General features: G+C 47.4%; 2 protein-coding genes across 3 annotated transcripts; one reads left to right on the top strand and one right to left on the bottom strand.

Moving 5' to 3' along the window:
* Positions 1–9,299: 9,299 nt before the first annotated feature.
* plek (pleckstrin) lies at positions 9,300–16,194 on the bottom strand. Its single transcript, XM_018739981.1, has 9 exons — positions 16,066–16,194; positions 14,035–14,190; positions 13,547–13,728; positions 13,326–13,417; positions 13,052–13,236; positions 12,392–12,496; positions 11,792–11,875; positions 10,363–10,435; positions 9,300–9,842 (listed from the first exon to the last, which is right to left on the bottom strand). Exons 1-9 carry the CDS (start codon positions 16,105–16,107, stop codon positions 9,703–9,705), a joined length of 1,059 nt encoding a protein of 352 aa, XP_018595497.1. The 5' UTR covers positions 16,108–16,194; the 3' UTR covers positions 9,300–9,702.
* Positions 16,195–19,515: 3,321 nt separating this feature from the next.
* On the top strand, positions 19,516–24,276 carry cnrip1b (cannabinoid receptor interacting protein 1b). 2 transcript variants are annotated; one of them, XM_018739983.2, is made up of 3 exons: positions 19,516–20,270; positions 21,309–21,453; positions 23,455–24,276. In XM_018739983.2, the coding sequence occupies exons 1-3, from the start codon at positions 20,089–20,091 to the stop codon at positions 23,617–23,619; spliced, it is 492 nt and encodes a 163-aa protein (XP_018595499.2). In that variant the 5' UTR covers positions 19,516–20,088; the 3' UTR covers positions 23,620–24,276. The 2 variants fall into 2 exon arrangements, with proteins under 2 accessions (XP_018595499.2, XP_018595498.2); XM_018739982.2 differs by lacking the exon at positions 23,455–24,276 and having other exon boundaries at positions 21,309–22,320.
* The last annotated feature ends 3,546 nt before the right edge of the window (positions 24,277–27,822 follow it).

Genomic DNA, 27,822 nt, shown 5'->3' with positions numbered 1-27,822 from the left:
AACTGAGCCCGTCTTTACGGTGGGGCCTCACAACAATATTTCCGTAACCATGGAGATGTACTCCTGCACACCTGGGGAAACTTGCTCTCTACCATCTTTGCTGCACAAAAACACTTGGGCACAACCACCTGCCTGCCCAGCTGGATGCTGAAACACCACAGGGCACGTTGGGGTCACGGAGTGACCAGGTGTGGGTCACCAGTTCTTGGACTTCCATTTGTTTTTATCCACAACATTCATCTTGGCCAAAAACACAAACAATATTTAGTAAAATTAGTCAAACAACAAGAAAAGAACTTTTGCACTATTAAAAGGACACATCATGGTTTCTGTGGTTAAAGTGCTTCTCCTGTAAGCAGGAGGTCCCGGGTTCAAACCCCACCAGAGCTTGCTGATAGAATAGTCCCAGCTCCTAAAAACTAAGTCCATCCGTGCATTTGCCGCTCACACTTTTTCCTCCAACATCTACATTTGGCCACTCTCGTCCAAATTATTGTTCACAACATGTTCCAGACTGGAAATTGGAAGCTCACCAGAGGTCATGGAGTGTCTGCTCACTGTGGTATGCTAAGGATGCCAGTGTGTGTAATGAAACAGCAGTCATTCAAACATGACCAAGGTGGGCCATAATTACCTGTCTGCCTCTGCTCCGCAGCCAAAGTAAGAGAGAACCGAAAACCGAAATCAAGTTGCGTGCAGGGCAGCCGCAGACAGCAGCAGCGCTTTTCCTCTAATCAATATTCACATTGCATTGTTATCGCATCCTCAAGGAGCAGTTATTTCTTTACAGCAATTATACACCTGGAGTGATTTTTTTATCAGTTTGTTTTACTGCCTACTTAGTCTCTCCTAAGGTTGCAATATTTTGCCAGCACAACAGATTCCCCCTCATACTCACGTACCCATGAGTAAAGACATTAATTTTCCAATTTTGAAATTAGTTTTTATAAGCCAATAAAACGCAAATCATGTACAAGATTTATTAGACAAATGCAGTATTTGTGTGTGTGCGTAACAGCTTGTTCTAATTCGGAGTCATGGAGGTCCAGAGCTTATCCCAGCAGCACAGGGTGTGAGGCAGGGATAACCCAGGTACACCCTGGATGGATGCAGCTCCACTACAATGCAATTACAGTTACAGACAAGACTTAAAGAAACTCCTCTTCTTACACAATCACCAACAAAGCTGAGAACAAAAAGGAAAAAAAAGAGAAAGTCATACATTTCAGTCTTGTTTACCGTGTGACTCACTTTAGAAACTCAGAATCTCGATGGCAAGACCAAAACATTGTATATAGCACCAGGGTTCGAAGATTGCAAAGGAGTGTAAACATGGTAAATTGTAAATGGAGGTGACACTGTGAACAATGGAGTGTCCTTTCTCAGCATTAAGCAAAGGGGGAGAATCAATCTAATTGGCACAGATAAATGCTAATTGTCCAAATCGTATTTCCTCAATAGGGATTTTACTGGTGCAAAATGAAAGGCTTAGCGAAATCTGAAAAGCCATTTCGCACAGATAACAAGGACGTTTGTCTCCGCTTTGATCGGAGGCTTTGCGGAGGCTGGCTAACAGAAAGTCAGCAGGCTGACAGCATGTGCAACCTCAGATTGGGCTCTCGAGCACGGTACAGTACGGGTGTTTCGTCTGCTTTACCGTCTGGGAAAATCCTCACAGAAGTCCACACTCCATGTATAACTGGAAGTCTGCAAACAGGAGAAGTGAGGAAATGGGTGAAAAGGGGGAGCAGCTGGAAGTGTGTAAACAGAATGAGTGGGGAAATGGGTAAAAAAAAAAAAGGGACAGATGGAAGTCTAAATAGAATAAGTGAGGAAATGGGTAAAAAAAGGGGCAGCTGGAAGTCTAAATAGTATAAGTGAGGAAATGGGTAAAAAAAAGGGACAGATGGAAGTCTAAATAGAATAAGTGAGGAAATAGGTAAAAAAAGGGGACAGATGGAAGTCTAAATAGAATAAGTGAGGAAATGGGTAAAAAAAAGGGGCAGCTGGAAGTCTAAATAGTATAAGTGAGGAAATGGGTAAAAAAAAGGGACAGATGGAAGTCTAAATAGAATAAGTGAGGAAATAGGTAAAAAAAAAAAAAAAAAAGGGGGCAGCTGGGAGTCTAAATAGAATAAGTGAGGAAATGGGTAAAAAAAGGGGACAGATGGAAGTCTAAATAGAATAAGTGAGGAAATGGGTAAAAAAAAAAGGGACAGATGGAAGTCTAAATAGAATAAGTGAGGAAATGGGTAAAAAAAGGGGCAGCTGGAAGTCTAAATAGTATAAGTGAGGAAATGGGTAAAAAAAAGGGACAGGTGGAAGTCTAAATAGAATAAGTGAGGAAATAGGTAAAAAAAAAAAAAGGGGCAGCTGGGAGTCTAAATAGAATAAGTGAGGAAATGGGTAAAAAAAGGGGACAGATGGAAGTCTAAATAGAATAAGTGAGGAAATGGGTAAAAAAAAGGGGCAGCTGGAAGTCTAAATAGTATAAGTGAGGAAATGGGTAAAAAAAAAGGGACAGATGGAAGTCTAAATAGAATAAGTGAGGAAATGGGTAAAAAAAAAGGGGGCAGCTGGGAGTCTGAATAGAATAAGTGAGGAAATGGGTAAAAAAAAGGGACAGGTGGAAGTCTAAATAGAATAAGTGAGGAAATAGGTAAAAAAAAAAGGGACAGATGGAAGTCTAAATAGAATAAGTGAGGAAATAGATAAAAAAAGGGGCAGCTGGGAGTCTAAATAGAATAAGTGAGGAAATGGGTAAAAAAAAGGGACAGATGGAAGTCTAAATAGAATAAGTGAGGAAATGGGTAAAAAAAGGGGCAGCTGGAAGTCTAAATAGTATAAGTGAGGAAATGGGTAAAAAAAAGGGACAGATGGAAGTCTAAATAGAATAAGTGAGGAAATGGGTAAAAAAAAGGGGGCAGCTGGGAGTCAATAGAATAAGTGAGGAAATGGGTAAAAAAAAAGGGACAGATGGAAGTCTAAATAGAATAAGTGAGGAAATAGGTAAAAAAAAAAAGGGGCAGCTGGGAGTCTAAATAGTATAAGTGAGGAAATGGGTAAAAAAAAAAAGGGGCAGCTGGGAGTCTAAATAGAATAAGTGAGGAAATAGGTAAAAAAAAAAAAAAGGGGCAGCTGGGAGTCTAAATAGTATAAGTGAGGAAATGGGTAAAAAAAAAAAGGGGCAGCTGGGAGTCTAAATAGAATAAGTGAGGAAATGGGTAAAAAAAGGGGCAGCTGGGAGTCTGCAAACAGGAGAAGTGGGGAAATGGGTGAAAAGGGGGAGCAGCTGGAAGTGTGTAAACAGAATGAGTGGGGAAATGGGTAAAAAAAAAGGGACAGATGGAAGTCTAAATAAAATAAGTGAGGAAATGGGTAAAAAAAAAAAAGGGGGTAGCTTGAAGTCTAAATAGAATAAGTGAGGAAACGGGTAAAAAAAAAGGGGCAGCTGGGAGTCTAAATAGAATAAGTGAGGAAATAGGTAAAAAAAGGGGACAGATGGAAGTCTAAATAGTATAAGTGAGGAAATGGGTAAAAAAAGGGGGCAGCTGGGAGTCTGCAAACAGGAGAAGTGGGGAAATGGGTGAAAAGGGGGAGCAGCTGGAAGTGTGTAAACAGAACGAGTGGGGAAATGAGTAAAAAAGGGGCAGCTTGAAGTCTGTAAACTGGAGGAGGTAGGAAACTGGTGGAAAGGCGAGCAGCTGGAAGTTTGTGAACAGGAGGAGGAGAGAGGAAACAAAAGCAGAAAAGGGGCAGCTGGTGGAGCCGAATCGATGAGGGAACTGAGGTGTGAGATAAAGACAAAGAGACGGGAACTAAGGCACGATCACGCCGTCATGGAACCGCCGCACCCTCGGCCCCTGCCTCCGCTCAGAGGTCTGATCACACCCACGTGTTCGGCAAACATGTAACCGTGAATCATCCGCATCCACTTCCTTTGGTTAATCCCTCTTCTCAACAGATGATAACATTAACAGAACTATTTTGGGAGCATACTGAATTATTTGTGCTGGTAAGATCAGTCTTCCAGATATCAGATAAAGCAGAATGACATCCAGAGCAAAGCAGCATAGTGTTGCTCATTTAATTAGATACACAGTAGAGACTGTATATAGATATCGTGTAAAATGTCAAGCAGACACGATGCCAGAGAGGGTTAGAATACATACGTGGGGTATTGAAGTTTAATGCTTTAATGAAGGAATATTTTGATGACCGCCTGTGAGAGCGGTTCTAAACGTGGGGTCCACGGACCCCTTGAACCTGGACTGATGGCAGTTGGTCGGTGAAGTGCAGACTTGCTTTAAAAAATAAAGGTTGAAAATGAAATATTACTATGCAATTGATATGTATGTAGACACATGCATTTTCAGTTATTGTTTTTTATTTGACTTTATTGATCTTGGAGTAAATTCATATGAGTTAGTGTGAAGGTAATCAATTTTTGGTACAATACACCGAGTGCAGGATTTCCTCCAAATCTATTTTATGGTTAAGAACCGCTTGTGTCGGAATGGCTTCAATGTGGATATTGCTAACTAGTCGCTGTTAACTAGTCAATTTGGACAATAATCACAATGAATAAAACAGAAAAAAAATTACAAATTCTTACCGTGGTTTCCCTTGTTATTTGTACACATTTGTGACAGAATAAATCAGTGCTTTCTTTAAACCGAAAATCCTAAAAATTGCGCAATATGTCAAGTGCCGTGTAAGAACCTGGGAATCAGTAAAAGAGCGGGCAATAGGTGACATAGCTGTTAAAGCCATTGCCTTGCAGAAGGTCCTGGGTGTGAGTCCCACTTGGTCAAGGTACTTACCCTGAACTGGTACAGTAAAAATTACCCTGCTGTGTAAGTGGGTAAATCAGCGTAAGCAGATTAGTGTACAGAGCTCACATGGTAAATCACTTTGGACAAAAGTGTCCCATAAATGAATAAATGTAAATGTTGTACAAGCTTGTAACGTTACTGTGGTTAAACTCTCTCACAGCCCTAGGGTTGTCTCCACGGTTACCAAAATCATGCCAAATTCATCGGCATCGCTCTCTTTTCCATATCTATTTTTAGACCAGTTTAACTTGCTTTAATGTCAGTTTTTCTTCACTGCGATTCCAGAGTTCAGACGGTGTATTCGCACTTAATGCTTTACCGTGATTTAAACATTCATCCTGTGGACTCTGCGCTGGAATGAGAAGCCAGGGAAACGACATTTTCACATCCCAGGGGGAGGCAGGGGAGGGAACGGGGCACAGGAGTCAGGACCCCCCATGGATGACAGGGCTGTCTGAGGACAAGGACCTGCGGGCTTTGGAACGAGCTCTTCAGACCGTCACTGACCAGAATGCTGTGCCCTTTAATAACGGTAAAACGGTGTGACGGTGTACCGTCTCGATCAGCCAGGCTGCACTGACAAACGATCCTGTTGTTCCACCAAAAAGCACCACCGACTGCAACGCCAGCGGGGGCGGATACACCGGCCAGCTCCCTCCGCCTCCAACGCACTCGGCCAGGGTTCGACATCCTCCTGCCAATGTCCCCTTCCCTTCCAGCAGCTAGTCCTCCAAAGAAGAGGTCCAACTGCAGGTCCAGCCCCTCCCTGCTGGCTGAAACCGCACACCCACGACCCACCATGCGGCTCGACGCCTCGAGGAGGAAAGGCAGCAACGCGGCGGCAGTTCACCGTAAAAGGATTAGAGAGGAAGTCTCCCGGAGACACTGCGTCCTTCTTATCGCCGGCAACAGGAGCCCTGTGCGCTCTGCATGTCAAGACAAAGCACCCACTGGCAGGCCCTCCCCAGACCTCAGACGTCTAGAACTTTCCAGGACTTCCACTGTTTTTAATCACTTCTCTAATGTTCTTCTATGGGGCTGCAGAACAGATGCCCCCCTTCAGTCCGGTCCACTGAAAGCTCATAGAGAATTTGTCCTTTTACTATTATCCACATGGCAGGTAATTACAGTTTTTACACCTTCAAGCCCTCTATCTGTGGGATGAAACCATGTGTCCCACTGCGGACCTGCTCCACTGGTGCTTTCACATCAAGCGCTTTGCGTTGCTTACCGATGAGGAAGTTCTTAGCAGATATTTTTAATTGTTAGGGCTCCCCGCAGGGTACCGCCATGGGAAAATTGTCCAATTGCCCAATGGACAACTTTCTGGAGTCTTGCAGCAAATTTGAACCGCTCACTATGCTCCACCTCCAACCGTTCCAGCAACAACCAATCAGCTTCCAGTGAAGTTCTCACTCTCAAGCACCAGGGGGTGCTACCAAGAAGAAAACAGTCTTCTTCTAAAACCCAAGAAAGTTTCCAGCTCCTTCTCTTCGGGGAGAAACATGAGACACCTTGGACATAATTACAAGAAACAAAGTTAAAGCTACTGAAATTAGGAAAATCTCACAAAGGCAGAAAGGTGCAGCTAAACAATAAATTATTAGGTGCCTTAAACCTCTACAGGTTCTTAAAGGCTTTGATCAGATTTGAAAAAGAAACAATTGCAGCGTTTCTTTACACCATGAAGGCTTCAAAGCAAGAGCTCTTCTTGCGGGTGGATCACACACACACACACACACACACACACACACACACACACACACACACACACACACACACACACACACACACACACACACACACACACACACACACACACACACACACACACACACACACCTTTTTTTTTTCAGTTCTTTATCAAGCAGACATGGAAGTTGCAGTCAGTAGGAAGTATGTTCATTCATACAGGGAAGGAAGCTGTCTGATCCAGTTTAGTTCCTGCACCGCAAAACACACATACACCCTTTCTTCCTGATTCTTGCAGTTTTCAGGGCCTGTCAGAGAGATTGTGTGTACCCAGTTTTCAACCTTCAGAAAGACCCCTTCTTGACTCCAACTGCCATGAGCCTCTGGTCTGGGGTCTCCTGGGTGTTTTACACTGACTAGCAGTGGGGAGCACTATTTATGGCAATGAGATAGTGACCAGTCAGCTGATAGTATAGTGGGTAGAGGCACCGCTTACAGATCTGAAGGTTGCTGGTCCAAATCCCACCAACAGCTGTCATGTTCTTGAGCAAGGTAATTATCCTGTATTGCTCCAGTAAAATTACCCAGCTTTATAAATGGGTAAATAATCAATAAATAAGTATGTGAAACTGCAGCAGCTCCTCAGTAGGTTTTACTACGGTTATGAGTAGTATTCTTTCCTATCTATAAATGTTTCGTATTCATATGTACTCATACTTTGTTATTGTTCAGACATAAAGGTGACCTGGTGATTGGTTCCTGTGTCCTCGGGAGGTCCTTGGTTCAAATCTTTGCTCCTACTGCAGGTACTTACTCTGGGTTGGTATGGTAAGGTCCCCTGCTCTTTAAGTGAGTAAATAGCCCTGAGGTTCCTTATCTAATACTGTCAGCTGGGGCGCAACTGACGGCGTAATGGTCAGCGCTCCTGCTTTTTGGCACAAAGGTTGCAGGTTTGAGTCCCACCTCCAGCTGCAATACCCTTGATCAAGGTGCTTACCCTAAATTGCTCCATTGAAATTATCCAACTCTGTAAATTATTGTAAGTCTTTTTGGAGAAAATTGTCTGATAAATTAATTAAACTGAACCGTGAACAAATGAAGCTGAAAGCTGATTATAATCAGGTGGTAAATATATAGAATAAACACTGATTCTCTATATAATATTTGTTATGTGAACAGTAAGATTCCCCAATGATTATATGAGCACAGTACAGAACAAGGTGTGTTGTATTTAGTTCTTTTTGAAGCAAAACCTTTCTTGAACTGGTCCAAATCACAACTGAACCTTTTTTGTGCCACAGCGACACCTGGTGGTCAATCCTGTAAATAACCACATTGACATTGGACACGCAGCACACGCAGCACACACAGCACACACAGCCTTGTTGCAGCTGGCTCACAGCTGTGTGTCTGTGTTGTGACGTGTTGGAGGCACAGTCCACCTGCCACATTGTAGGCTTCTGTCAAACAACAGATCTCCACTGCTTTTTCATTTCTCTCCACTCTTGTCTTCGGGGGGGTGCGTGATGTCCCCGGGGCCACCGTCGTCATGCAGTCGACAGAGAGTACGGTCACTTTGACCACATTCCTGCCTGCGGCCTTCAGACTACAGTGGCCTTTGTTGTCCTACGTTTCGGATGGTAACTTGAGGGTGTTTGCTGAGTGCAGTTGAGCGGCACTTTGAACCTGGATCCTCGCGCCCGCGGCCACGAGACGCTCACTACAGTCAGAAACAGTCAGTTTCTCTGCAGGCGACTTGATTCGGTCGCAAGGGTGGTGGGCTGCCCTTTTCAGCCAGGCGGCGGAAGTGTGAAACACACAGGAAGGAGGTGGGCGAGAAAGACACGCTGAGAATGGCAACGATCAGAAGCGTTTAGCAGGGGCGTCGGCCCGTGTTACATGTGTGAATCAACAGCGACCTTTCCAGCACACGAAAGGTTAACACATATGAGTACCTTTCCTTATGTCTGTGTATGAGAGACTGCGAGAGTCTGTCTGAGGAACAGCTATATATATGTGTGTGTGCGTGTATACGTGTTTATATATAAACATACGCATACGTAGAAGTATAATATATACACATACAGTGTAAAAATACATGTGCATGTCTATATTCATGCGTGTGTGTAAGCGTGTGTGTGTATCTGTGGGAGCATGGCGGTTAGAGCTGCAGTGTTCAGACTCACAGGTCACATATTCAGATCAGCCCCAGCTGTAGTACCGTTGAGCATGGTATTTACCTTAAATCGTTCCAGTAAAAATGACTCAGCTGAATGAATGGCTAAAATAATTTCAGGTGCTTAACACTGTTAGTCGTCTTGGAGAAAAGCATCTAGCGTAACGCAAGTACCTAAATGCATTTACATTTCTCACACACTCTTTGCCATGGTGATGTGTTCAAGGTGGCTTACAGTGAGATACACTTCACTGAACTCCCTACAGTCTCTCAGTTATGCAGCAGAACAATATAGCACACACACACATCACAGGCATGCCTTTCAGGTGAACTGGTGATTCTACTTTGCGTGTATTGTGTGTGTGTGTGTGTGTGTGTGTGTGTGTGTATAATTCAAGAAGAAGAAATGCCTCCCCAAATGTCCAGCTGTTAATGGAACTCTTCAATAAGTCGAACCCGCGGCCAACAGAGAACAGAATTGACCTGCTCCCTTGGGGTCCACGGCTGCACCAACACCCCCCCCCCCCTCCCGAAGCCGCTTCCCGCCAGCGGAAAGAGGAAAGATGCTGAGAAAAGCACAAGATATTTAATGCTGCCTGGAGTGAGCTGTCATCACGGATGTTTCGCTGTGTTCACACACTATTTAATGGAAACTAGAGAAGAGGGTAAATTTAGCAGATTGACCCACGTTCCGTCACCGTGTTTCCAGTGAGATCTCATCATGAACAATAACAACGGCGAGGTGCTCACGTGGAACATAAGAGCAGAGGAAGACCCTGCATATGATGAATTAAAGAAAACACAGTTTCCATGGACTGATTAAAGCACCTCCCTGCAGCTTGTGGGACATGAGCTGAAATTATCGAGAGCAGAAATAACATTGCAGAAGTAGAAGTAGTTGAGCCATGCAGCAGGAGCCTCGCTCCGCCATGGCGCTGAGATGTCTACTGCTGGTGGCTCCTCGATTCCTGCTCTCGGGGTCCCTGGCCCCCCGGGGCCCTATTTGCCAGACTTGGCCACGGTATGGATGGAGCGGATCCACTCCTTGCGCTCCTCCGCTGTGGCGGCTTGCAGGAAGTAGTGTGTGTCGTCGGACGTGATGATCTCAAAGAGGTTCCCCTCCACGTCATGCTTCTTCGCTGCAGAGCGAAACAGTAAGTGAGGACTTTGGTCTTTGGGACAGAGACGGTACGGTACAGGATGCAGGGTGTGAGGTCAGTACAGTGGTGTAGAGGTTACAGCTCCTGCCTTTGAACCCAAAGGTCACAAGTTTGAATCCCACCCCCAGCTGTAGTACCCTTGAGCAAGGTAGACGCACACACGCCGTCTAAAACCACTTGTTCCGAGCGGGGTCGCGGCAACACAGAGCGCAAGGCTGGAGGGGAAGGGGACACATCCAGGATGGGTTGAGCAAGGTACTTACCCTAAATTACTCCAGTAAAATGACTCGACCCTATACATAAGTAAATAATTGTAAGTTGCTTTGGAGAGTGTCAATGTATGGGGACGCTGCAGTATGGGACTGGTGCTAGAAGGTACAAGATAAAAACAGTATGGGGCACATATAGTGTTGTTAGTACAGGAGAAGGATGATAAGGGCACAGTATGGTGGGGTGGGAGGGGACAGCACAGTACGAGTCCAGCAGGCCATTGGCTCACCGTCAGGGATGTGCTCCACAGCTGTCACCACTGAACCCCGCAGGTGGATGGAACCCAAGGGGTTGATCTCCCCCTGGGAGACAGAAAAAGAGACTGTGAGAGATATGGGGACCTCAGGCTCCCTTTAACATCCCTGAAGGAATGCTGTAGTTGTACCCTAGAGCTGGGGAATATCCAGCTGTCCAAATGCAATAAAACATTGAACTGTATAAAAACCACTTGTGAGTAAAATGTGCAGATTTGTGACCATTATTATTTACTGTTAGTTATGAGACGTTTCTTCTCCAAGGTAAATTACAATGGGAGGACTCACCTCCACTGATTTACCCATTCAAACTGGTGGGTAATTTTTACTGGGTGAGTTCAGGGTGAGTACCTTGATCAAGGGGGGGCTCATAGCAAGATCATTGGGTTATAAGGTGATGGCTCTAACCACTACGGCCCCTGCTTCCTCATGTACACGTGGACTTTAACTCAAATATAATTGAAGATAGAACTCTCCTCGTAGCTTAAATTGTCTAACCACTTTTCACAGTCAGTAAAGGCTGAATAAGACAAATGTCCCTCAATTAATTCATGAATTTTGTTCTTTAAAATTGCAAAAGATTAAAAACCACATAATGTCCACATCCTCCTGTTTAAAGTGTTGTGTTTCTTCTTTTTACACAAAGTGCTGTGGCCATCATTTGCGTGAGGTGCCATAGGAGAATGAACCGTGGAAAGTTAGCTGCAGTGCGATAGAAGACAGCAGAGGGAGAAAGTATTTAAAAGTGTTTAACCTTAAATACCGACTGTGTCTCATTTGCGACTGAGGGAAAAATAGAACTGGTGACAGGACTGGTTGGACTCATCATACAAGTGTGTGTAGCTTTTGTCAACGTCTGGTCCCTGAGCTTGCCTTATTATCAAAAAAGCATAATAATAGAAACATACAACTGTTTACTTGCTTGGTAGTTTCTGTAGAATTCCCAAATATATCTATAATTAATAAAGAATACACTGAATGAAATTGGTCCGGCAGAAACTCCAGGTAGATGCACCCCCTAAAAAACCACACTGTCTTTACAGTTCTGCGATTCTATAGATAAGCAGATGTTGATGGATTTATTTCTTTGTGGAAAAAGTAGAATTGTTCCAGAAAAAAAAAATATATATATACATATATCCATGTAACATGTGTGTGGCTTAATACTGTGATTTGCGTTGGGAAAAAGCATGCGATAAACAAATACTGTAATTACATCTGAGTCCGATTTGCTGCCAACTAATGGTGACAAGTGGAAATGCAGCTAAAAGTCTTCTCGCAACAGAGAAATTTTAGCAAACAAAAATGTGAAGTGAAGAAAACTCAAGTAAAAAACAGATGTAACCTTCTCCCCACCACGCAGCAGTTCCCCCGTCCGCCCACCACCACACACGGCTCGTGTACCTTGCCCGGGTCGTAGTAGTGAATGTACGCAGGGTCATCTCTGAGGATGAACTTCCTAACCTTCCAGTTCTTCCTTCGATGGCCCTGTAAGAAGCACACACATGCGTGGTACTCATTTGAAAACACCCACACACTCAAGCAAAATGGTGAGAAACGCTTTCACTTCCTCTTTGAGGGACAACCTCAAGATCTAAACTTAAGACTCAAGAAACACGTCAAAGCACTTCTTTATAGTGAGATACTTTGTGGCTCACTGTTAAAATTCTTATTTTAATACAGCTGTATTACACTGCATGGGGGGTGCAGTGGCACAGTGGGTTGGACTGGGTCCTGCTCTCTGGTGGATCTGGGGTTCAAATCCCGCTTAGGGTGCCTTGCGACGGACCGGCGTCCCGTCCTGGGTGTGTCCCCTCCCCCTCCGGCTTTACGCCCTGTGTTGCCGGGTTAGGCTCTGGCTCCCACTGCTGTGCTGCTAGAATCCAAATTAGACTGTGTCCCTCTGTGAATGGTCACCTTGGGAGCAGCCCACACCCTTCCCAAGGTGTACTTCAGGATGAAAAAGGAAGACGGGTGAAGAGTGAAGGATGAGTAGTGCCTCACCTGTTTCAGCAAGCATCCCTGTTTGACAATGGCTCCTCGGAACTCCTCCTTCACGATCGTGTCCTCGTCACTCGAGTACCCCTCGCAGAAAAACCCGCTGTCCGCCTGGAAGGCACCTCACTTGTGTCAAAGGCTTCAAACCAGAGCTCAGCAAGTGACATTATTAACTCAACTACAGCAAGAACTCAGCTCTTCCTTGGGCAACTCAACCATTCATCAGAAAACTCAAGTGTTCATGAAATAATTCAACCATCCATCAGGCCACTCGAATTTCATCAGGAAACACAAGCATTCCTTCAGAAACATAAAAGTTGCCCAGAAAACTCAACCGTTCGTCATGCGCATCAACCATTCATCAGGTAACTCAGTGTTTTATCAGGAAATTGAACCGTTCCTGAGACAACAAAACTATTCCTCAACGATACACCTTTTCTTCAGAGCTTCATCCGTCTCGCCTTTGAGTGTCACATCATATCCTGCTGACAATCTACACCTGTCAGAGTTCTCAAAAACCCCTCACTGAGCACTGCCCCCCCTTTAATCTTTATTCAGTGTTTTCTGTCTCCACTCCACCTTTCGTTTGCCATAAAAGGAGATCTTCTTGAGTCTACATCCTAGTTTCTTTTTGCACCCAGAGCCCCCTCCAGATGGTCTACTCACAAAATAGTAGAGGGCATCAGGCTGGTCGAGGAGGACAGACTCGGCGCCTCCCTCAGCCGCTCCCTTGGACAAGTCCCCTGCCGGCTGCAGGAAGCCCTCATTCAGAAGGCCCGTGGCCAGCATCAAGCCCTCCTGACGGTTCCTGGCCTTCGCTTTCGAGATCAGCCAATCAATGACTGTGCTTCCTACAAATGGATGATGGGAAATTAGGTCGGTCAGCCAATCAGATCAGAATCTGAGTTATTTCGCATAATGGAAGCCTATTAATGTGTACCTGTGAAGCAATGATTGAAGATTCGTTTCTCCTTCTCCAGCTTCTGCTCTTTCACACCGGATTCCTGATCTTTCATCTGGAGGTACAGATCGCTGTGAGGGGAGATATAAAATGTCTGAGGCGTGACAATGGCTCTGGGTTGGACAGAACACACAAGTTCGTTTTGTAAAGTTTAATTATCCACTGGCATTTTCAAACGCTGCGGACAAATGGCGTCGTACCTCAGGTTCACCGTGTCAGGCAGTCGTATGGATCTCCTTGTGGACTTCCTGGCGAACTTCTTGCCCGCTTGTAGACAAGTGATGGTCCTCTTGATGTCTTTCACCCACATTTCTCTGTCCTCCAGGTGGGTGGCTTGGAAGAAGTGCTCCTGGTTTTTTGACGCACTGATCTTGAACACCAGCTGCGTGGTAAAAATGTGGGTGAAGTGTAAAGCAAATCAGTATTATGTCAGAAGCAGAAATGGAATGTTTAATTTTGGTGCACCTTCCCCATTTTCAGTTTGCAGTTTCCTGTCTTTCTGGTGGTACCCAGAACAGCCTTATTCAATTCCTTTCATTTTCCCATGCGAACGAGACCAGAAGCGCCGCCATTTTCAGCAGGCTTGGACCCCCGATGGTCTCGACCATTACTGTACAACATCATTTCCACCGTTACTTCACGCTACAGCATCATCTCCACCAAATGCTGGTGCTCCATCAATGCTGACCGGCCTCTTGGGGAAGTCCTGGCAGGGGCAGGTTAGCGTGGCCCCCTTCAGGGGGATCATGCCCTTGGGACTGCTGTCCGCCTTCTTCTTGTAGAAGTCCAGCCCATCGTCGGAAAGCACGACCCACACTGCCTTCCAGGAGCTCAGCACCGCCCCCTGTGGGTGGGAGGTAGGAACACGTGTGAAGGAGTGTGCTTGTGGAGAGAGGAACCGTGCGCTGGAACATGGACCACGTCCAGTTACAGGTCAGTGGAGGAGCGGTCTACTGACTGACCGTTAAAGCTCCGTGTTCGGCACTGAACCACACTGATGTCTTGCTTTGTACACGTTTTATGAAATAAAATACTTGCACAGATTACAATTTTTGGTCAAAGGTTTAGTCTTTAACCCCCACGTCACCAACACAGCCGCCCACTGCCCCGCCAACAAGTCCTCCTGTGACTCATTACTCTCACTGTGACTAACTGCAGCTGAACCGGAAAAGAATTACAGGTCTAATAAAGGGCAGAGGAGGTTAAAACTAAAAATGTCCTTTTAGATCATCTGGGTGTATTTATGTGCTCAGGAGGCAAGCACTCGAATGGAAGTTTCATCATATAGCTTCGGGCGCTCATTTCATGTGGACTTTGTCCAAGTTTCCGCTTCCATTCAGGGCACGTGTGTTCCTCAAACACGCCACTCATACTGCATTAGTTCCACACAGACAAAATGCAAATAAAGTGCAGGTTCCACCAGCAGCGGACTTCTTCAAAGATCCCGTGTCCTTTGCCGCGACGACAGGTGGCAAAGTGGTCACGGAATTCGCTCGAAGACCCGGGTTCGAGTGCTACACGCCTGCTGTAGCATTAATTGATACAGTAAAATGACCCCGATGCATGAATGGATCAATCAGTGTAAATAGCACTGAAAGTCCTTTTGGAGAAAAGTGTCAGACAAAAAATTAATAGTCCTATTTTTCATGTCCAAAAAAGACATAAACCCGTGCATCCAACCTGAAATGTTGGGCTTTTTCCCTCCGCCCCATTTGCCCAACGCTGGTGCCGAACTGTCAGCATGAGATCAGAGCTCTGCAGTGAGGTGAACAAGTGTCTGGTGATGCGGTCACAGGGTGATGACCAGTTGATTTTCCACCCTGATGTGATGATGCTGTGCTCTACCAGGCGCAGCCCGACTCCCAGCGCTCGACGCCCAGCGCCCACAGGGCGGTGTGTGGCCACCGCTGAAGCGGCATTGACTCAGAGTGTGCGTGAGCACACTGAAGCGAGATGCAAGAACCCAAAGCATGACTTTCTTCTGATTTGTTTTTGCTTATTTTTCTCAGAAGTACACAGCTCACAGTTGAAAAAAAAAAAAACCTGGGCTTGCGTTCATACCCAGTGCATTTCAAACCGCCTCCAAACTGCTACTTGCGTCCTGTTCGATTCTGTGACTCTTTGCAAAGCGCAGAAAACCGTCTCTTGAACGGTTCCCAACAAGAAGGGTTGTTGCTCAGCTCAAAACTACTGACCAGATCCTGATTGCCTAATATCCTTATTTATTCAGCATCTGTGACTGTGTGTCCATGTGTCTGTGTGTCTGTGTGCACAGCTACACCTTTAGGTCATCACTGCAGTGCTACTATAGTAGAGTAAGAGTGCAGCGAGTACAGAATATTGAAGCAGTTCAGGTCACGTCGAGTGCACGGGGGGGTAATTTCTCATTTCAGATACAAATAATCAGTGAGACACACAGATTTCCCAACACGGAGGGGGAACAGGAGCCCCTTGAACTGTTTCGGGTGAATTATCTTGCTTCAGAAAACGAAGTTATTTTCATTTCTGTGCTAAAAATAAGCCGAGGCTCCCCTGTTGCTTCACAGATGTAGTCGCTGTGGTCACCTACAGTATGTATGTAAATACACAATATATGTATACACTCATATATATATATATTTGTTGTGTCATCTGTGTCTTCCAGATTCCATTCATGTGCTTTATGGTAAAAATGAGAGAAATGAGCTTGCTGTCACCCGTCCATCATGAGCTGTCTTACCTTCTTGACCAGGTAACCCTCTCTGATCTTCTGCGGCTCCATACGCGCTGTGTCGCGGTTCTCCCTCAAGGTTCTGCTCGTCCTGCAGCGGCTGCGTTCGCCGAACGAGTGTGTGGAGGAGGACGGCTCTTCAGCTGAACATGTCAGAGAGAAGGAGGCGAGGTCTCATCCACTTCCTCTTGTTCCTCTCCCCTGACTAACCCCTCCTCCCCCCCGGACTGGTTCCCTGCCGCAGCCATCGGTGCCCACAGACATCCTCTTAGCTGTGCCCAGCTCGCATGCGGGCTGCAAGTGTCAGCACTTTCTCTGCAGGGAAATTTCAGGCCTCCCAAGCACCTGGTTCCACATTCTTAGTCCTCACCTCACCGCCCCACAGGCACCTTTCCAGGTACTCCTGTTGAACCCTTAATAGGATTACCCATCATCACCTCTCTTCACATCCACTCCTCGAATCCTGACACCGGGAGGTCAGCCAGCTTTGGTCACCCAGACCCAGACCATGTGTGCGAGGGGAGGGACGCCGCAATTAACGGCGTAGCTAAGTGCAATAAAACAATTTTTGACTTAAAGTGCCAGGAAAATGCGCAAATGAAAAGATGCAGCTACTCTGAGCTGTAGGGTGGGTAGCGATGCAGAGCCTCCCCCCTCCCTCGGTTGTCTGTGGGTCTGCACACGCACAGGGCAGAAAGAAGGCGCGACACACAGGTGCTTGTGGCGTGTGCGTGCATGCGTGTGCAGGTGTGTTTGTGTGTGTCTTAGCCACAGCTCTCTTGACACTGAGGTCTGATCTGAGGCTGCGCCACGTCACAGGTTTCATGACCCTTCCCTTCTTTACGCATGTTTTACACACTTCAAACCAGCCTTCATTCTTTTGACGGGCATTGCTCTGTTTATTTATGACAGAACACATCTGGCTGATGAAGACACAGCAGCTTTTGAGATAAGAAGGACCACAGAAGAGCCTCTTTGTGGTCACACTGGGCAGAAAACAGTGCTCGCATTCTACTTGCGTTGTAACTGTGCTCGGATAGCAGAGCTTATCTGTCCAAAACACTCAGCGGGGCGAGAAGCGAAGTCGAACCCGCAGACGGAGCTCAGCGAACATCTCCAGGCCTCTTATCACATACATGTACACATGTCTCTTTTTAGACTGTGTTGTGGTTGCTCTATGTAAGGCTTGTTTCACTCCCTTCCGGTTTCTTTAAAAAAAAAAAAAAAAAAAATGGAGGCACAGAGTTATGTAAAATAAGGGGCCTCAACTGAGCAGTTTCCCTGAGTCAATGGAGGAGCTGTGCAGTCCAGTTAACACAAGTTAAGGCAAAAGAAAGGTTTAAATGAATGAAACTTTTCTGATTATGTTTGTTTCTTTTTGTTCTTTAAGGAATTTTCACTACCTTCACAGATGGTCCCAGCTATATGGTGCCTTCATCACTCTTTCGTGACCATGTCTCATTAGAAGACATCTTCACTCACACCACTAGACCCACGGAGAGATGCGGTTTAAATCGAAACTGAATGTTTCAAAATACCAAACGCAAGCTTTTATTTTTTAATTTAATTATTGCTGTGGTTTAATAAAGAGATTTCACACTAATTGCCTGGGAGACCCATAAAGTGACAGTACACCTTTAAGAAGAAGGTGTGAAAACAGACAGAAGACTCAACAGCCTTCGCTGTGCTGCTGATACCACAGTGTTCACTGGCAACAAAGACAATTTGCAGCTTCTCTTCAACAAGATCAAAGAACATAGTCTCAAAACGGGCTTGCGCCTTAACGTGAAAAAGACAAAGATGCTGACAAGCGGTAAACTGGATCATTTCACTCTTGGTGGAGAAGAATGAGAAACTGCCGAAAACTTCAGTCCACTTGGATCAACGGTCAATAATAAGGTGACAAGCAGCCAAGAAATGGGAAGACAAATTGCTCTTGGCAGAGCAGCCATGAAGAAGAAATTCTCAAGAACCGGACAAAACTGCGCACAGAGATGCAACTCCTTACAGCCATGCTGTTCTCACTAACGCTGTATGGATGGGAAAGTTGGACTGTGAAGGATCAGGACAGGTGATGACTAGATGATGTTGGTGGGGGATGCTGCGTACACTGTGGATGGCCTGGAGATCAAGCACATGGGTATTAGAGCACATCTAACCAAAGCTACCCCTGGATGCTCAAATGACAAGACTACGACCATCCTATTGTGGCCACAGGGCATGAAGAGAAAGGTCGCTGGAGAAGGATATCATGCTGTGTAACAGTTGAAAGCTGAAGGTTTGAGATCTGTGATGTGGCAGATTGATACAAAAAGCACAACTGTCTAAATAACTACATAAGCCTCTATCAAACATTGGCCATTTGGCTCAGGACTAAACATGATTCATGTCAAAAAGAGTAATGTTCACATAATAAGAGCAAAACAAATATATGATGCCCCTCATGAAATGTTTCATCCCATTTTGTCCATTAAGCACCGGTTTGCTCTCGGTCTACAAGCGTCACAGTGCGTATTTGCAGTGTGGAGCACCTTTCAGTATTTCATAGTTATTCACCCAAAGTGTCTTTAAGATTGAAATCGCGCTACCTCAGCAGTCACATCCCTCCAAATTAACAACAATGTTTTTGGAGTCTTTTGCAAATTTTTGCAAATACATGTGTTAATTCAGCTGATGCTTTTCTTACAATTTTTACTCATTTACAGAGACAGGATAATTTTACACAGCAATTTTAGGGTAAGGACCTCGTTCGAAGGTACTACAGCTGGAGGTGGGATTCGAACCCATGACATCGGGGTCCAAAAGCGGAACCCCCAAACCCTACGATACAGGCCTGCACCTCCGCTCTAAGCTGTGGGACCCCCTGCATCGCTTCGCACTTTTCCCGGGCTGCCGCTGAGAGAAGCAGCACCGCCCCCTGGTGGCACATTGGGGGAAAGACATCGAGCCGCTGCGCGTCTTTCGCGGGTATGAATCGCGCAGCTGAAACACAAAATTGCTCTTCACGTGAATGAATATTAGATTTTTTTTTTTTTTTTTTTTCAAAAAGCGTTGCAGAAAAGGGCATTTTATTACAACACGAGAACCGCTCTGTGAAATGAAGCTCTGTGAAAACCCGCTTAGGGCTCTACCTACTCTGGTACCGTGTTTCCAAATGATCTTGGTGACAATTTGAACGTCGCAGAGTGTAACTGTATGTGTATTGTACTAGTAATTGTTATTGTTACTGCATACTTGTAATTGTGTAATTGTAATTGGAGAGTGCCCACTCAATTAGGCAGCAGTTTGTAAATACATCAGATTAAAGGGATGATTTTGAATGTCGTTATGCCCTGCGTGGTCATTCCCTGCGTGGTCATTCCCTGTGTGCTTCCAGCGCTCCGGACAGTGGAAACCTCCTTTGACCTCAATCCCTTCAGCGCCTCCAAAAGGCCGTTTTCCTGGAACTGAAGTGTCGCTGATTATGCAACGTTCTTAATGTCCTCAACAAGGGACATATCATGCAATATTAATTATATTTAATATTCGCGCTCGCCACACAGTCCGGCTGATGAAATGCAGCTGTAACGTAAGTGTGACACGTGAATGGAAGGTTCGACATGTACACGCATAATACTACAGTACTACACGGCAGTACCGGAGTAAAAATGACCACAGGAGGAGCAGAAGAGATGGGGGCGGTCGGTACAGTGGACTCTATGGAGCAATGCGCAGCCCCCGCCTCTTGTGACTACGCTATGGTCTGATGTTCTACAGGATCCCTCTGCGTGGGGGGGGGGGTGGATTATCTCTTTGTCACACGGGAGGATTATGACCACAGAGACGTGAGACTGCGTTTTGAACGTCCCTCGGCCATGTTTCCCAGCGTTTTCCTGCCGCGGGGGGGTTCGTCGTAACATCCCTCCTCCCGACAGCCAGAGTGGTCGAGCTCGAGACTGCCGCCCTGCGCCTCCTCCCTCCATCTCCACCTCCATCTCCTCCTCCTCCTCCTCCTCCTTCAGCCAGGAGCCGTGCTGGACAGCGACCATCATCATGGGCGACGGAGTCCCGCAGCTCATCAAGATCAGCGTGTCCCTCAAGGTCCAGCCCAACAACGGGCCCGTCTTCTTCAAGGTGGACGGGTCCCGCTTCGGGCAGAACCGCACCATCAAGCTGCTCACGGGCTCCAAGTACCGCGTCGAGGTGGTCATGAAACCGGGCGCGGCGGAGGCCACGTAAGTGTCGCGAGACGCCGGAGCGTGTGTGTGTGTGTGTGTGTGTGTGTGGTTCGCTATTTCGGTGTGTTCGAGCTGTGCCGCTGTGTCGGGGTGTCCACCGTGTCCAGCTTGTCTGCGGCCTCCCACGCGTCTCCAGCCCTGGACTAACAAAGTGATATGAGCAGAAATCGATAATGCAGAAAATGATCGCGTGCCGCGGGCTGGTCAAAGTGCGTGTGAAGGTGCGACCGTGAGCGGCTCTTTAATGTTTCATTTAAAAAAAAAAAAAAAACAGTCACTGCTCTTTGAAAAGGTGTGTTCTGCAGTACCCCCCCCCCCCCCTCCATCTCCACGCCCAGCACGCACACACAGACACACACACACGTTGTGGAAGGAGACGCGTTTTGCGTAAAACATGACGGAATCCCGAACAGCTTCGGAAAAATGTGAGAAATGCGGTGCGGAAATGCGCACGATTAGTCGATGCGATGGTGCTGCTGCTGTTGGGTGGTGGTGGTGGTGCTGGTGGTGGGGCGGCGGGGGGGGTGCGGCGCGGGAAATCACGGCAGAGCGCGCGGCCTCGGTCGGGCGCGTGCCCCACACCCTCAAAGCAGCAGCCCGTGATTCCGCCTTAGGGAGTCGAGCGCCGTGTTTGCAGTGCGGGATACATTACAGTGTAACGAGCGTTAAATACATTATCGAATGTTAAATACAGTGTAACGACCGTTGAATACAAGGTATCGAGTGTTAAATACAATTTATCGAGTCTTAAAGACATTGTTTCGAGTGTGAAATACAGTGTATCGAGCGTGAGATGTGATGTACCGAACGGGTGGCGGAGACACTCGGCGCTGTACGATGTGTGTGACGGTGTGTCTTCAAAGCGGATGGGCTACAAACAGGGAACAGGCTGCGGCGCCGCCGATCCACTTAGCCTTGGTGGCAGGTGACTCCTACTTAAAGAACATTTTAATCTATTTTAAACCCTTTGTGGAAGTGGAGGTGTGCGCTGGCAAACGCGAGTGTGGCTCTGTGTGTGTTTATTACACTTCACAGCACTATGAGCATAGGGGGGGTGACCTTCCCCTTGGAGCAGCAATCCAAAGACCCCCAGTCGGTGGTCTACACTGGGGTCTACGACACTGAGGGCGTGACACACACCAAGAGCGGAGAGAGGCAGCCCGTCCAGGTCAACATCCAGGTAAAAACCTCTCAGGGGGCCTGTTGTCCAGAAACGGACTTGGGCAAAGTTGGGGGGGGAGCTCTTTTACTACCAGGGTTTGGTTTCTCCTCCATCCATGGGTACGGTCACGTGCTGCACTGCGGTGTGTTATTAATACGACAGATGGAGCTCATTCTGTCAACACAGAACTCTTCCCACCGCCCAGTTTTCTATCCATTTCACAGCACTTCTCATTCACGTGACTGTGTGTTCCGGAATTAGGGACGCTACGTGTGTGTGTTCACCATCCATCAGGGCAGAGTGCGAGGGTCCTGGTGGAAGTTTGCTACCCCCCCCCCCCCCCCCCCCCACCTTCTGTGGCTCCAGGATAAAGTTATTGACCAAATTATTGACAAGCTCTCCCCTTGGGAAAAGCCCCCGCCCTCCCCACACACACACACATACACACACACACACACAGACACACACACAGACACACACAGAGTGAGATCAGGTGCAGCAAACTCAGCTGTTACATCAGCTGTGAATGAGTTCAATCAACTGTAGCACTGAAGGGCTCATTGTAACGCAAAATTCTAGCAGACAATATTGCTCGGTCCCCCCTCCCATTTGGGATAAAAGAAGTTTGTGCAGACATTCCAACTTTGAAAAATTCATTTTGGAGTGGGGCGGATCCGAGAAGAATTTGAGAGGCAATTTGCTAAAATTTAAAAGACTCCCCTCCACCAAAAAAAAAAAAAAACCACTTGTAGTCTGAGGGGGTCCCCCAAAGGTAGTTATAATTCTGAATACCCTGAATATGACAAATTATAACTTAGAAACAACTCACTCACACACACACACACTGGCTGAAACCGTTCGTTCCGAGGGGGGTCACGGCAAGCTGGAGCCTAACCCAGCAACACAGGGACTCGAACCCCAGACCCACCAGAGGGCGGGACCCGGCCAAGCCTGCTGCAGCACCGCGCCACCCCTTAGAAATAAGTTTTATTGCAAATACTATACAATATGCTGGTGATATCATTGTCATGCATGGAAATACCTTTTATTTTGGTGTATTAATGAAATTCAACATATTTTGTGTCTGGGAACTGGTATTTTTCTCACTGAAGAATAATGGTAAGCTGACCCTGGACAGAAATGAAATTTGCATGAAGGTGATTTCCAGAAACAAACGAACCTTGTTGTGTGAGGTCTGTGTGTGTGTGTTCATTCCACTACTACCATGGTAAATTCATTGACTTATTGCAGTAATCATGGGGGTGCGGTGGCACGGTGGGTCGGTCCGGATCCTGCTCTTCGGTGGGGTCTGGTATTTCGAGGCCCGCTTGGGGTGCCTTGTGACGGACCGGCGTCCCGTCCTGGGTGTGTCCCCTCCCCCTCCGGCCTTACGCCCTGTGTGCCGGGTTAGGCTCCGGTTCCCCGTGCCCCGTCCGGGACGAGCGGTTCACACGGACGGACGGATAGCAGTAATCCTTCAGTTACATTCCATCCAGCGATCCCTCCATCATTTTCATCACACTGGATCCTCAGAGGAACCAGAGTTTCTGTGGTAAGTCCATTTTTATATTTTATATCCTAGTACAGGTATCATTAGCATTTATTATGTTACTCCTGCACAATACTGATCGACTGTAGAGGATCCATCAGTAAACGACACGAGCGAGACGTCTTTCAGTAGAGGGGACAACAACAAGTGTTTCCTTGGAACCCGTTGTGGCGAACGGACGTGTGTAACCAGAAAAAGCGTTTAGTTTCCGGACGCACGTACATACAAACGCAGTGGGTGCTAGCTTCCAAAATGTTGCCCGGCACAAAAAATATCTGTACTTTGCTTCACTGTGCTCTTTTGACCGTGTCGCCACATCATCTGAAGCACCCGATGAAGGGCTGCGCTTTTAATTGTTGCCGCGCTGCCGTTTTCTCGGCGAACACACTCGAGGGAGCGGTGCGCAGGATTTCCACGGGCGCCGCGCTCTGACCAGGCCTCTCTCCGTCTCGTGCTGATTGACTCCTCAGTTCACAGAGGCGGGCCTCTTTGAGACCGTGTGGCAGGTGAAGTACTACAACTACCACAAGCGGGACCACTGCCAGTGGGGCAACAGCTTTGCCAGCATCGACTACGAGTGCAAGCCCAACGAGACGCGGAGCCTCATGTGGATCAACAAGGAGATGTTTGTATGAGGGAGGGGGGTGAGGGCCGCACCCGGAAACGAAACCCTGGACCTCCCCCCCCACCCCACCCCACCCAAGGACTCGCCAGCAAAGCCAGCGTGGAGCCTTACCGGGGGCACGGAAGCGGAACCAAGGCCACCTGCGCTCCCTCCCTCCTCCCCGCAGGGGACCGGTGCTCCCGGACAGCCAGCCGGTGACGTGTTTCAGTCGATTTTTTTGTGTGAGTGGACACTGTGCTTTAGTTCCTCCTCTTCTGCGTAGCGCCGTCTGTGTTCCGCATCCTGTGTCCGATCATTTCTTCTCTTTCCGTGCTCGAAGCAGCACGAGCTGAGTAAACAGCAGCAGAGAGAGTGTGAAACTCGCGGCGTCTCGAGGAGCGCTCTGTTCGGTTACGATGCACTGCGGCTGCAGGGTGGCGCTCCTGCACCTGTAGCTACTCAATGTCACCCTCCCCCCCCTTGTGAATTCTTCCCAGCAATCAGTGGAAAAGTGAATATTTGACAATGGAATATGTACTTTATTGCAAAAGTTAGGTGTGTGTTTTTTTCTGTAACTATTAATATCATATGTGCTTATTGAAGTTTTCTCAGTGTTTTGCAAACATTCTCGAAGATGTGTTAATGCTGGAAGAAGAACAGTTCGGAACAATGTGATGCAATAAATCAGGCAAATATATACACACTTTGTGTCTAATAGTCTTTTCCTCACATATATAGGCAAATACAAGCTACACTTCAGTCCATGTGGATTATATGACACTGCTACTATTGCGAACTTTGTCTCATTTCCATATTGTGATGTTAGATATCGGGGTGGCATGATGGTGCAGCGGGTAGCACTGCTGCCTCTCAGTGCCTGGGCTGTTTGGGTACAGGTTTGAATCCAGTTCATTTTGGAGTTTGCGTGTTCGTCCCATGAGTGTGTGGGTTCCCTCCAGATGCTCTGGTTTCCTCCCACAGTCCGAAGACATGCAGTTCACGTGAACTGGGAACCCTAAATTGCTCCGAGTGTGTGTGTGTGTGTGTGTGTGTGTGTGTGCGCCAATCCTGTGATGGACTAGCGTACCCCTTCTGCCTTGTGCCTGTTGCTTCCACAGATGACTCTGGACCACTGCGATCCTGACCAGGACACACTGCTTTGGGTGGTGAGTGAGTGGGTGAATATTAAAACTTAAGATAAAAATTATGCATTTACAATGGTAATGTTTACATAAATAACAGTCCAATAAATAGCCTAAATAAATAAAAGTTCAGTTACTGCACTTTATTTAAATGAACTTTACCTTCTGTGACCTGTAGGTGGAGCCATTTTCATGGTTCAGTGCTACACAGTGTAAAACACAGTATCTCAGCACCTAGAGAGCTAATGGTCCAGGAGGAACATACATAAGAAACAGGTCTGTAGAAGAAGTATTATGTAATATTGAAATATCCTTTCATGTCCTTCACATAATTGATTCCATACCATAATCTGAAATATTGTCATTTCAATCTTTATCATTATTTCAAAAGCACGTATCAGTGTGGGTACCATCCCACTCCTACTGTAAGTGCACCATGTTTTACAGTGGAAACCAATTCTTATAGTGATTTCAGTTTTATTTACGGGGGTGTGTGGTGGCGCGGCGGGCTCGGCTGGGTCCCGCTCTCTGGCGGGTCTGGGGTTCGAGTCCTGCTTGGGGTGCCTTTCAACAGACTGGTGTCCCGTCCTGGGTGTGTCCCCTCCTCCTCCAGTCATGCGCCCTGTACCACTGGGTTAGGCTCTGGCTTGCCGCGACCCCGCTTGGGACAAGTGGTTTCAGATAGTGTGTGTGTGTGTGTGTGTGTGTGTGTGTGCGTGTGAGTTCTATTTATCTGAAATTATAGCTTATTAAAAAAAAAACCAGGTGCCTGTTGCTAAAATACCACAAAACTGTTTTCTTAGTATGGAACAAGAAGGATTTTCCACATGCCAGCAGACTTGAGAGTCACACAACACAGGTAAGCTTGTGTGTGTGTGTGTGTGTGTGTGTGTGTGTGTGTGTGTGTGTGTGTTTTCTCACACACATGCTGCACACCCCTTTAAGTCAGACTGATCTTGTGCTATAAAGGGTTAGCAGTAGACTGTATCGACAGCCCTGGCGCTTACATGCTTTATTCAGGAGGTCAGGAAAGGTCGCAGCACCTCTGATATCAGGTGGGCTCCTGGAGGGCGTCGCTTGGAGTCCCGGGCGTTTGATGGAGCCCTCTGCGCCGTGCTTTAGAGCTACTCCGCTCTCTCCGAAAGGGCAGCTGCTCCGGCCACTAACGTTTGTCTTCCGCATTCAAACCTAAGCCCGGAGTTACTGCGGGAAAGTCATGCAGTAGCTACAGGTGCCTGGAACGATTCCTGTGTACCGCGGTGAAGGACTTAGCCGCCCTGCTCTCTTCACATTTCCCTGTGATATGAAGCGTCTTTCTTTTATCCGTCAACACTTTACCCACAGCTGGTTGTCCAGCGGAGGGTCGCGGTGGTCCACACCCTATCCCAGGAGCATAGAGCAGGAGGCAGGGCACACCCGGGACGGGACACCAGTCCCCTCTTCTCGTTGGCAAGACGGATGAAACTGTGTCGCAGAGCAGGGCGCTTCGTGCGGAGAAGGGTGTCAGTCAATAAAGAGACAAAGTACAGTGGAATTGTGGGTAACTGCTCCTCCCCTCCCACTGATGAGTCTGACATTGTGCTTCATGCCCTGCGTTACACAGCTGGCCTAGAAACATTTTGAGCTCATCGGGGGAATAGAGCGCAGCGCTGGGGCCGTCGCCTCCGGAGCGCTATAAATGAAAGTGCGCAGAGCGCCCGCCTGCTCTGCGCACGCAGCACACCTTCAAAAGTCAAGCTTACGCTTCTTGTGCTCCACACAATCTGCAGAAGTAGGCCTCCTGGAGTGGTGCATTGTGGGAACGGGGCTCTACGTGCTCCGCTCGATAACCTTGTTCACTCTGCTGAAGGGATGAAGGGAAGTGCGCCATGTCCTCAGCACCGTGGTAACGGTATGGAAATGATCACAATGTGTGTGTGTGTGTGTGTGTGTGTGTGTGTGTGCGCGTGCGCGATGCAGATGGGCTCAAATGATTCTTTTAATTGAGTCATGTGGGGACAGTCTCCAAAAGAGCTTAAATGAATCACTTTTAAGAACAATCATCACTCAGAGGCCTTCAAGCCACTCATCCTGGTGAGGCTCCCAGGCCTTATAGGGTATCGCCACGCTTTCCCAAGCCACCCCACCGATATAATGTCTGCAGCGTGTCCTGGGTCCGAGGCGGGTCGCCCCCTAGCGCTGTGTGCCTTAGACCCCCGGCAGGAAGTGCCCACTTGGTGTTCTGACCAGATGCCCAACAGCCTTAACTGTCCCCTCTTGTTGTAGAGGAGCAGGGATTCCGCTCCCAGGGACTCCTTGAGTGCTGAGCTCCACACCATGTCATGGGGTATGATCCCTGTCACGATGTGGGAAAGTAAGGGTTAAACCAAGCGCTAACCCTAACTCCAGTTGTTTTGGGCTCTGTCAAAGGCTTGCCTCCCTTCTGTTTGTGACATTGGAGAACAGGGTTCAGAGGGTGTCTAGGGTGAAGGTCAGCACTCCCGACTCTTCTACCAAATCTAGAGTTGTGATCTAGTAAAGGCAGCTAGGTTTCCTTCGTAAACGTGACCAGATTGGTTCAGCTGGAGAGCAGGTTATTGCTGCACTGACCACAGCTCACCTGCAGCTCCTCGCAAGAACTTCCTCAGCAGGAGTCTCAAACGTTCACACTCCATGTCCCGGCTTCCCTTGAGACACACAAGAAACTCTTCCTAAAGTGAAAGCTCAGCTCCTCATGAACGAGGGTCTCGACCAGGTTCTCGCAGGAACCCCTACCTACGCTCTTGGATCTCCCCGGTCTCTCCGTTGGTCTCTCTAGTTGCCTACCGCTATTCTTCACCTCACCAGATGGCGACTGTTTGGCAGCACAGCGTTCCTCTTCACCCGAGCGTGGAGAACTTGGTGTTCCGGGCGAAAAGACACACCTACAGTGCCCATCGTCGACCTTTAACTTAAGGTTACCCTGGTACCGAGTTCGCTCGCCGTCTCCGCTGTGCTGGAGCTGTGTTTTCCATGAGCAACCTTCCCCTACAGGTGTCTCCATCAGTACCCGTCCCGGTTCTAGGGATGGGTTCGGTATCCCCGGAGCTGAGTCCGGAAACATCCGGCAACAC

This window comes from Scleropages formosus, chromosome 4 (assembly GCF_900964775.1).
Source record: "Scleropages formosus chromosome 4, fSclFor1.1, whole genome shotgun sequence".
In the NCBI taxonomy this organism is placed as follows: domain Eukaryota; kingdom Metazoa; phylum Chordata; class Actinopteri; order Osteoglossiformes; family Osteoglossidae; genus Scleropages; species Scleropages formosus.
Note: the sequence above shows the minus strand (reverse complement) of the source record. Positions and strands in the feature narration are given on the sequence as shown.

What these genes read in the sequence shown, in the direction of transcription:
- plek (XM_018739981.1), bottom strand. Translation starts at nt 16,107, where the DNA reads ATGGAGCCGCAGAAGATCAGAGAGGGTTACCTGGTCAAGAAG. An exon ending in AGGGTTACCTGGTCAAGAAG is followed by an intron (nt 14,191 to 16,065) that starts GTAAGACAGCTC and finishes TCCCACCCACAG; the next exon opens with GGGGCGGTGCTGAGCTCCTG. An exon ending in CTGATGCCCTCTACTATTTT is followed by an intron (nt 12,497 to 13,051) that starts GTGAGTAGACCA and finishes GGTGCCTTCCAG; the next exon opens with GCGGACAGCGGGTTTTTCTG.
- cnrip1b (XM_018739982.2), top strand. Translation starts at nt 20,089, where the DNA reads ATGGGCGACGGAGTCCCGCAGCTCATCAAGATCAGCGTGTCCCTCAAG. An exon ending in CCGGGCGCGGCGGAGGCCAC is followed by an intron (nt 20,271 to 21,308) that starts GTAAGTGTCGCG and finishes TACACTTCACAG; the next exon opens with CACTATGAGCATAGGGGGGG.